The sequence below is a fragment of the Epinephelus moara genome, chromosome 10 (genome assembly GCF_006386435.1).
Source record: "Epinephelus moara isolate mb chromosome 10, YSFRI_EMoa_1.0, whole genome shotgun sequence".
Taxonomy (NCBI): domain Eukaryota; kingdom Metazoa; phylum Chordata; class Actinopteri; order Perciformes; family Serranidae; genus Epinephelus; species Epinephelus moara.
The window spans coordinates 12,540,748-12,552,200 of NC_065515.1; the positions used below are offsets into that span (position 1 = coordinate 12,540,748).

The 11,453-nt window shown below is 40.9% G+C and overlaps 1 protein-coding gene across 1 annotated transcript in view; it reads left to right on the forward strand.

Moving 5' to 3' along the window:
• Positions 1–3,064, forward strand: part of hcn2b (hyperpolarization activated cyclic nucleotide-gated potassium channel 2b) — a 68,063-nt gene extending 64,999 nt beyond the window's left edge. The window contains exon 8 of the mRNA XM_050054868.1: positions 1,649–3,064. Coding sequence (XP_049910825.1) covers positions 1,649–2,610 — 962 coding nt within the window. The 3' untranslated portion in view covers positions 2,611–3,064. The remainder of the gene's footprint in view (positions 1–1,648) is intronic.
• Positions 3,065–11,453: the final 8,389 nt, after the last annotated feature.

Here is an 11,453-nt window from a genome sequence, read left to right on the forward strand (position 1 = left end):
TCACCTCCTGGGCACTGCCGAGGTGCCCCTGAGCAAAGCACCGAACCCCCTAACCGCTCGTAGCGCCTGTGGCAGCCCACTCTGACATCCCTCCACTTAGTGCATGTATAGGTCCAGTTTGTGCACGTGTGTGTTCGGACCTGTGTGTAATTGACAAACAGAGTGAAAAAAAATTTTAATTTCCCCTCTGGGGTTAATAAAGTATATAAAATTAAAAAAAAAAAAAAAAAATTAAGTTCAGCTCCCCGTCGGAATGGCCCGTCTCTTTGGGAAGTACTGAGCATACGACTGGATAAATGTGACTTGGACTATATTGGACTATGTGTGAGAGTTTGTAAATTGATATTTTGATATAGTTTTGCTGTTGTTAACCAGGGTCGCCTATGACTGTAATTTATCAAGAATTTTTGGATTCTTCATTCTTCACAAATTCAACATAACACAGGATGAGTAACTGATATACAGATCATCAATTTGGGGGACAAAGTCTTCCTTTACGGTGTGAACTGGTGTGAAAATGCTTGGGAAGGGAGGTCTGGATGCAGTAGACGGTTGAGTCTTGATCATAAGAAGTTGTTCTTGGTCCTTTCTGTATACTGCAGGCTTGTGCACTGCTTGTGCCCTTGAATGCAGGTGCATCTTTTGTTTCTCGTCTTACATTTGGGTGTCCTCTCATCTTTGCATATACTCTCAGTACGAAGAGACGGTCCGTTTGGGATTCTGATGTAGCCTACATAGACATCTTGCTGAGCCTTTCCCCCCTCACAACAGGAAATGAGGGTACATAAGATGTCAGGGTTTTTCCATCAGCTACAAAAAGTGCACACTGCAGTTAGGTCAACAGAAACAGCAACTGCTCAACCATGTGTTTTTGTCACCACAATAACAGCTGAGATGATAATGTCTCTGTTCAGCCTCACATCACCCTCGATACGCCGTGTAACCCATCAAACCCAAGTGTTCAAGCTGTGAGCTTGCTGTTTCTTTGTGTAGCGCATGCCACCATCTAATTAGCCAAAGAAGCATCAGTTGTCTCTGGTGCTGCATAGTTGTGGGGGTTAAGAAAAGGTGAGGTCTGTTCAATGGCTACACCCAAAGAGCTGGAGTTACATCCAAATAACGTTTATTTTCCCTGGTGCTTGGCAAATGCCTGCCAAGCACCAGCCATGTACAATCAAACACAAGAACACGTGCATGGTCTAATCACACACAGGTGGTCCATCCATAGACATAGAGGCACAAATAAACAAATGGTTTGGCCACAGACACACTCTCTCTCTCACACTGTCAGCACTGCGGTGACTCTGCAAAAACACTGGCTGGCATAAACACTGTCCCCATATCCCCACCAGTGCAAAATATAAGATGATCTCTATTTTGCTCTCTATCTCTGTGTGTTGTCAGTGATGGATATTGTGCATGGAGAGAACAGCAGATAGTTCCACTTATAGGCTACTATATCCATCACGGCCAGGAATAGGATAAAGGTAAACAGTGAAGCTGTTATTTCTGTCTCTGGTAAAATTGACTGTGAATAAGAGAAGGTAGGATAGGGGACCAAACTTTTATAACTCAGGCTGTGTTTCCTTTAGCAACCATAGTGCCTACTTCAGCAACAGTGCTACTTTCTTTCTCTTTGTCATTGCAGGCAAGAAGAACTCAATCCTGATGCACAAAGTTCAGCACGATCTGAACTCGGGTGTTTTCAACAACCGCGAGAACGAGATGATCCAAGAGATAGTTAAATATGATCGGGAGATGGTTCAACAAGTTGATTTACCACGACCGCGGGCCATGTCCATGACGCCTCCTCTACATGGTGGAATGTTTAATTCTCCAGGCCATGCTCCGAATTCAGCGATCGCCACTCTGCAGCAGGCCGTAGCCATGAACTTTTGTGCCCCCATGCAAGGAAACACGATGGGAGCGGGGAACCTGCAGTCCCCCAGGATGGTGAGGAGATTCCAGGTGATGGAAAGTGTGTCCACTCCTGCTTCAGCCTCTCCACTGCAGTCTCAGTTCCTTGCTTCTGGTGCCTTTGCTCCCGTCCTCTCCAGCCCCCCTGTCCAGAGCCCGCTGGCCCTTGGAGGACGATCATTCCAGTATGGATCCAGTGCCCTGGCTGGTCAAACCTCAGGCTCCCAGCTTTCTCTAGCCCAGCAGCACATAGCCAGCCCAGCACACCGACCCAGTGCACATAAGAGTACTCATTCCTTGCAAATGGGCAGTCTGAGCCAAGACGCCAGGGCACTGTCAGCCTCTCAGCCCTCACTGCCTCATGAGGGGGCACAACCAGGTGCCCCTAGTCCCCCCCAGTCTACACAAGTCTCCTCCACTTCCATTGGACCCCCTCAGACCCCAGCAGGTCTCACAGGCGTCCGGAGCGCTATACCATATAGAGTGGTACTGCCCCACCAGATGTCTGTGGGGGCCTTCCCTGTAGCATCCCTGCCTGGCTCTGCACAGAGTTTCGGGCCCGGTGCAGGGCTGGCAGTAGGGGGTCTGGGAACAGGTCTGGGGGACTCGGGACGACCCAAGAAGGACTCAATAGTGAGCCTTCCTGAGACAGACCACAGCAAAGTCAGATCCAGGCTTTCCTCAAACTTGTGATCTTAATTAAACTCATCTGGGGGAGTGACTCAGTGAGGGGCCAGACTGCAGGGACACGGGGGGATGTCTGCTCTTCTACAGTTCCTCTTCTCTCTCTGCTCCAGTTTGACTATCCGAATGTATGAATGTTGAGTGAGTGGCAGCGAGGAGAATCTGAAAGAAGACTGTTCTAACATAATAAAGTCTGTATGGTGACTTTTGAATCTGCAGCATTGAGATGTTTCTACTCACAGACAGTAGTTGCACAGTAGTAGTAAAGTAGCATATTCCCATCTCCTTATTTTTTGTATTTTGCAGCATAGTCAACAACATATGGGCATATCTGCTTCATTATTTTCATTCACCTCATTTAATGCAAACTTGAGGTTGGATGGGACTAAAAGAAAATCAGGGACCTGCTTCAGATATCAGAAGTTGGCACTTTAATGGGGTTTAACCAGTGTATCGACCACATTTTGTCAGTAGGCTGGCTGTAAGGGACGATCTTCTCACAAAGGCATAATAATTGTGGTTTTGTAAAAAAAAAAACCAGAAAAAGTTGAACATTGAAATTGTGTGTTTTTTTTATGTGTTTCTCAAGTAGACCAAATTTGTAACCACATAATTGGATAATATCAATAGTGACTAATATTTTAAGCCATATTTTCCCCACACTATTGTTATGAATGGATGAGTATATTCAGAAATCAAGTTGGCCTCTTTTGTACGTCTTCCCTGCCTCTTGTAGTCCCAACAGATAAATACGTGAGCTCCTGAGGTGTTCAGATCTCGGAAAATGAATATCCATTACACTGAAATTACAGCTGCAGGACAAATTGTCCAGTTCCAGCCAAGCCATCGATTTCTACAGGAAATGTCTGCATGTTTGTTTAATTTAAAGCTGCATCAATCAATATTTTAGATATTAACAGTAAATCAAATGACAAAGGGTCATATTCAGGTAGTTGTTTGTAATGATGAACTCGCAGAGAATGATCACTCAGCTCTGCATCTCTGTGGAGCATTTTAGCCTTTTTTTAAGCTCATTGTTTAGACATTAAAGGGGACCTGTTATGCTTTTCCTTATTTTCTGTCATATATATTATGTTAAGGTGTTGCATGTTCATAGTAAGGTTGGCCGAAGTTTAGAATAGTGAGGTTAATGTATGCAGAAGTAATCCTTGTGAGCAAAAACCTCAGCCTTCATTCTAAATACTCTGTTTCCAACGTCTTTTTTTACTTTTGAGACAAGCTGACTTCAGCTTGTGACAGATTTCTACTGTTTCAGGCACGTTACTGCAAGAGTTTACATTACCTAGTGTGCACTGCTACATGTAGCTACATGCGCACATCAGGGAAACATGTAATCTGGGTAGCCAGTGTTGTTAAATCCTCCCCAATTTTGGAGCATATAACTGCCGGAACATGTCTGCTTGTGACGTTTTTGGTTTAGAAGGGTGTATTTGGGACAGAAGAAAGTGTTGCAATATGCCGTTGCATTCATTTCCCAGCATCTTCATTCCCCAAGTACACTCCTACACGTAGCTACATGCTGATGTCAGGGAAACATGATAAACCCTGGTTTGCTGATGTAGGTAATTTTGCCCTGATTTTGGTTCAGAAGCTTCTACTTGTGTTTTTTTTCATGTTAGAAAGTGTCACTTTATTTCGATACAGTGATTTCCCAGCTGAAAATACACTGCTACACATAGCCACATGCTAACGTCAGGGAGACATGTAATCTTGGTTGCAGATGTTTTCAATTTGTACCTGATTTTGGACTGTATTCATTATAGAACATGTCAGGTGGAGAAGATTTTGGTTATGCTGCTTTAATTGGTGATTTTTCATCGTAGAAAGTGACGCTATACTTCGTTACAGTCATTCCTGGACTGCAAGTACACTGCTACATGTAGCCACAAGCTAATGTCAGGAAAACTTAGTAATGGTTTGCTGACGTTGTTAATTTCTCCCTGATTTCAGATCATATTCCTGTCAGAGCTGTCCAGTTGTGGAGATTTTGGTGAAGATGTTTTAATCGTGATTTTTTTTATGGTAGAAAGTGCTGCTATACTCTGTTACAGTCATTCCCTGGCTGCAGTGATGATACAGAGATGCAGAGACATGGAAGACCCGGAAACACTGACCAGTCAGAGCAGACTAGGCTTTTTCGGGAAACAAAGACGCTAAAACAGAGCATTTCAGACAGAGGGCTAAACAGGTGTTTCAGTACAGACAGTGTGAGGAAAATAAAGTCTTTTTTGAACATTAAAGCGTGTAAACATGTTCAAGTAGAAATCCAAAATACAAGTATAAACCTGAAATGAGCGTAATAGGTCCCCCTTAAAGTCCACAGGTTTTCAGCAAACCTACTGTGTAACCTGCACAGAGATGTCAACTAAACCAGATCTAAAAGGCGCAAAAATATAGATATGGTGACCAAAAAGATAGCAACAGTGGGATTAGGCCCTGATCACACAGAAAGCGTATTAGTCAAACTGCCGCAGAGGCATCCTGAAATGTACCGTGACAATAAAAAAGGCACAGCAAGCATTTTTTTTTTTTTTACTAGCGTCGTTCAATCTTTAAAAAAGGCAGTGCGGTGCGCCAACCTGCAAAATACTTTCTGTGTGATTGGGACCTTATAATGTTGCTCGTGACTATTGAATATGTAAGCAGCCAATTGTTTGCTAACCTGTCTGCCATGACAACTTGATTAGGTAATAATACATCAGGGCTTGTTTTTCCATTTGTGTTTAAACATTGATTAATGCAACTTTAACATGCATGAGTCAACAAAATCCAATAGAAATACACCTTACTCCCTCTTAACAGCAGATTTGATATCTGAAGTAGCGGGTTATGGATTGTAGTCATGTGAGTAGTAATATCTCACACTCTGTGAAAGTATTTTACTGTATCTTAGAAATTATAATTCACTGCCAGTTAATTACAAAGAATTTTATACGATTCAAAATGTAAATTCATTTAAGCTCACATAATCAAGAATATAAATCCATTCTTTTCTAACCCTGAATCTCACATTTCTTGCAGCCGCAGTTTGGGCAATGTGTCACTATGCCAAAGTCAATTCATACAGATAATGAATCTCCTGCGAAACTCCACCGTACTGTAAACGCTACAGCTTTGATCAACAGCCAAGGACAGCTCAGATACTTTGCAGGATGTGTATATTGCAGTGTGCCTCTGTCATTAATGCCTCACTCAGAGTCCATCGGATACCACTGATTTGTGTCCAAAAGCATTAGAAAGGGAACCTTTTCTCCTGGACCTGACATTCTACTCACCTCATCTCACTAATGCCTGAACCATTACTGGGTAATGAGAGTGGAAATTGGAATCCCTAGGGTTGGTTTGGGACTGTTATTATTCTCCTTCAATCAGATTTCATTATTCAGTGCCAATGATAAGTTCCTCCTCTGTGATCATTTTGCATTTCCATTTTGTTTAGTTTCAGTTCCTGCGTTGTTATCCACCTTGAGAGTTCCGAACGGGACAAAGTTGAAGGTTTGTAAGTATTTTTATACAGTGCTTTTGAGGTCTGTTGTGTTTTTGTTTTATGCCCAAATTATGCCCGGTGGAACCTATTTGGAGGCTCGAGAAATAATTAATATAGAGGCTTGTTATGAGAACAGAGTTTTACTGAACTTCACATTGTGTCCTGGAGGCACTGTCTTAGGACAGGAAATGCATTTAGTGACAAAATAAGTCTATAGACATTTTTTACTTCATTAGAAAGCACACAGTAGAGGAAGACAGGTAAGAGGAGAGAGAAAAGGTCAGTAAGTAAACCTAAATTACAAGCAGATATCAGTAACTAATGATCCCAAACAACTCCAATCTTAAAGGAACAGTTCACCCCAAAATAGAGCTATTTATCAGTCTAGATTGTTTTGGTGTGAGTTGCTGAGTCTTGGAGTTATCGGCCGTAGAGATGTCTGCCTTCTCTTGAATATAATGGAACTAGATGACACTCAGCTTGTGGTGCTAAAAGTGCCAAAAAAATACATTTCAAAAACTCGACAGCAATGTCTCTTTCCTGAAGTCATGACCCAGTTACTCAAGATTCACTGCTGTGCTGTTGTGAGCAGTTTCATGTAGGAACTATTTTCTCTCTACCGAACAACACCCAACAACCAAATCACCACACAGAGGAAAGCGTGCATCTACTGCTAGCTCACCTAGCACCACTGAGCTAGCTAATATTACAGCTCAGCAGAGGAGGACACCCTTAATGTTTACATCTTACACTGTCAGGAGCACAAGCCTCTTGTCCATGAGTAGATGCACGTTTCCTTCTGCGCAGTGATACAGTTTGCAGATGTAGTTCAGTAGAAAGAAAATAGTTCCTACATGAAACTGCCCACAACCAAGTATTCATATCTTGACTAATTGGGTCATGATTTCTGGAAAGAGACATTGCTGTTGAGTTTTTCATACGTATAATTTTGTCGCTTCTAGCACCACAAGCCAAGTGCAATCTAGTTTCATTACACTGGAGAGAAGGCAGACATCTCTAAGGCTGATATCGCCAACATTTGGCAACTCACACCAAAACAGTCCAGATTGATAAATAGTACTACAGGTAAGAGGAAAAATATGTACATTTGATTCTGATACTGTCCCTTTAGTAAATGCTGAAGAGTGAACAGAGTGAAACCAAAGTTGATTTTTTTTCTGTATGCAAGTTCTTTAAAATGTTAAGATTCGAATGACATGTCACAGACTGAATCATTCACATTAATTAAACGTACCAATCAGAAACGACACTAAACTCATTGAGTCACATTGACAGCAATAACTGTTTGAAACAGAGTGAATAGTCACTCTATGCAGATGATGTTCTGTTGTACCCTTGAGGTGTTAATGGAGATGCAATATTTCACCTTTTGGATTCATTTCCTAAACTTACTTACTACTTAGAATTAGTTTAATGTTTATTCAGATTTAAATCTGCGCTCATTAGTGACAATAACTTGATTGACATGGTTGTTATTTCTCTGTAAACATCATCATGTAAGCCGGACTATTTATTTAGCCTAGTTTACTGTAACTGTAGAGAAACTGAAAAAAATGTCTGAAAATGGAATATCTTTTTAATCTTTGACAAATTGCATATTATCTGGTATGAACCTATATTACTTGAACATATAATTAAAGCAGAACAAAACCATTTGCATCACAGAAGATGTATCACTTCTTTTTCTACAGTCGCTCACAGTACCACCCACAGTTTGTATATAATCCTGTGCCAGTTGCTGTGAGGTCTGCATGGTTTCTTCTATTGTGTATGCTTTATTTGTTTATTTAATTTTCTAATCTCTTAGTCCAGTCCATTTACAAGTCCCAGTCCTTTGACCAAAGCTGCTTTTTTATTTTTATTTTTTCCCCCTTCTCTGTCGATGCCTCTGACATCTAATTAGCATGTTGCCCAGAAATCTGTAAAAGCACTTTTCCCTCTTTTTGCAACTTTACAAACATATTTGGTGTTATGTAAATGTTACAACAACGCAGCTGTTCAACTTTTTAAGTACACCTTCCAGGCTTTGGGAAGGATGGTGTCTGTACCACACACACACGCGCACACACACACACACACATGCGGCAACATCAACAGAAGCATTTGTGTTTGCCAAGCTGTATGCTTTCAAAATGCTTTTTTTTTTCCAAGGACTTTCTGCATAGATCCTCCTTCTTCCTGTCTTCAATGCTTCTCCAGAGCTGGAACTATTTTCCATTCCAATGTGTCTTGGGTTCATTAATGATGGTAAAGCATGGAGATTCAGTGTGTTTAAAATGTTTACCTACAAGGGCTGTTCATTTGAATTGAGCAATGATGTGATTTTGTGTCTCTGACTTTGTCACTTAGGTACATCCACGCTAACGAGTTCAGATTATTTCTCTCTTATTGGCCAATAACAACTGCGCCAACACTGAAAATCATATAATGCACTTTTTATACTAGTTTTTATGTATTTGATAGGATACAATACAATATGATTCAATATCAAACAGCAATGATTCAGCATTTATTTATTTCCGTTAAATTCCTGATTTTTTGTTGGCTGACCTTCCTGAATTTTTCAGATCCCAGAACTGATAGGGCCCAGACACACCAGACCAACATAAAAAAACAAGTAGCAACAAAGGCTGACTGTTGTCACCTCACAACATGTCTCAGCCAAAAAGTTGTGCTTGAACACACCACATAGACAGCAGTCAATGGCCAGGTAGCACACTTGCTCTGCGCCTTCATTAGTGGAAATAACTGACCACACCAGCAGGTGGCGGTACTCTGTACTTGTCATTCAATAAGGGAAATAATATTACTTTTTCGAGTAACAAGCAGTGTAACTAATTACTAATAAAATTTCAGTAGTAATATTACAGTTACCCCAAAACCAAACAACTCGTTACAACATTACTTTTGTTATCACATCACTGCTGACTTGAAATACAACAGTCACAACAGCAGACTCAGTTTTGTAATCGTTGCACTGCGCAGGCATGTCACAAAGCAGCAAGCTAATTGGAAACGCTTACCTTAGCAACTGCATATATTCCCATAACCTTATCACCTCCAGTCTGAAACACCTTGGCTACTGCAACCAATAGCAAAACAACGTGAAGCTCCAGGAAATACACCCAACCAAAGGTGAGCCCTCGTCTGCTGTGGCTAAACAGGCTAAACAACCAAAACTTGATTTAAATTGTGGTCAGCTGCAGGCTACAGAGACGTGATGAAACTTGTGAGCAAATATGTTGTGGATTAAATCTTGCTTCATAAATGACTCTCTTGGGCAGAGCCTTGGGAAAATACTGGTCACATGCAACAGAAAACACCCAGGTAAATAGAAGCTATCTAGCCATAGCTACACTTAACAGCAATTACACACAGAGGCACACTTTTGAATTTTGGGGAGATGAGCAATTAGCAATTTTATAGGGTGTAATGGAAAAGTAATATGAGGAGGAGCGTAACAAATTACTGTTGGTAGGGAGCAATAAGTAAAGAGTAAGGAGTAATATATTACACTTTTAGAGAGGCAAGCAAGGACATTTAACATGCGCTTGTGCACATTAACACAAACAATTACGATCCGTTTCTGCTACAGAGCTCAATGGCTTAAAAGAATCGTACCTAAATTATCCACTTTTCTCACTTCAGTTTGTCCTATTGTGCACTGAGCTGAACTTCCAATCAGAGTGACTTCTCTCACCGCCAGCCTTCGTTGAGTTGATTCAACATGCTGAATCGTCTGAAAAACAGCCAACATAGGTTGATTATTGCCAACGGTGTGGCACACCCCGCAAAAACTAGGGTCGGTCAAAATCGGTCGATAAATCGCGTCATTGGTCTCTCCGTCGTCTGCTTGGTGTGTCAGGGCCCTTGGTGACATTCAGTAATACAGTAACTGAGTACAAAGCCAACACCAAAACTAACACATACCTAAACACCACGGACAAATGTAGGCTGGATAATGTACACCAAATTATTCAGCAGTAACCATGAACTCCCTTGAATGGAACAGGCGATCTCAGGCGGTCACTGTCTGTGAAATCAGACACTAACAGTGCAGTACAAGCGTTTCTGTGTCAGGGACCTGATTTTCTTTTACTGAGCCACTCTGCAGTTGTCACATCCCATAACATGTACTGTGCATACCTAGTGCCTACTAGCATTTACTGTAGTTTCCACATACATGTACTAAATTCTTTGTGTGTGGCTGTAATAAAAATTAAAAAAAAAAAAAAAAAAAAGCAAGCTCCTTACAGCATCCCACTGCAATACATGTAAGAAGGACAATAAATTGTATTTGAATACAAACTGATTTCACTGCTTCATGTTTAGGTCGATAATCTTGAGGTAGCATATTTAGAAAAGCACAAACAGGTTATGATACTTTTGCATATTCTTACTAGAAGCAGAACCTCTTAATGCAATAAAGGCATGTGATGGTGAATGTCTCTGCTCTCTGTTAGTCATGATGTTATGTGTCAACGTTACAATGGCCTCTGAATCTTTGTTATCGGTTGTTTACATTCTCACTGATTTAATATCATTTGATTATCTGCCTGGTTATTTAGAGAAAAATACCCTGCAGTAAAAGATTGCAATATTTCTCGTGTGGACTAGTGGAATCATATGTTGAGTATTTGAATGCTGTCATTATAAAATTTAACATTTTTTAAAGCCTTCTTATGTGCAGTTGTCAATATTTTAGAATGCAACTGGTAATCTCTAAATTATACTGACATTTTGATGTTTATGCACCAGCAAGAATTTACCAGAAATCTGCCTCCAGAGGTGAAGTTTAGATATACTACACTTCCCTTTACCTTGCCGGACAATGATTATGTTTACAAGCACAAAATATTTTGCTATTGCCCTTATTCTATAAAAGACAATATACCTATTAAGCTGCTAATAAGATTTACTTGACTGAAGCTCTTTGCTCCTCTGGGGAGCACAGGCCTTTGACGAATGTCCTCCATTTCACCCAAGCTATAAGAGCTATGCCAGAGGGGTTTTTATACCCCCAGAAGGTTCAACCACACCAGATAGGTCGAGGGGGAGAAGGCAGACAAGTGCAGTCCCTGGTCCTCCAGGTTAGTTTGGCATGGGGCTAACTAACCCATCCTGTGAAAAAGAGTGACTTCCAAAAACATTGATGAATGAACACCAAGCTGCTAATATGGCTAATAAATATTCCACTAACATTCCCTGTTACATTCAGCCGTGCAGCCCAAAGTGCTTCACATGGCAAAATTGGAATGACACAGACACAAAACAATAAAATATTAAAAAAGCAAACCAGCCAAAACAAAACAAGCTAACAAAA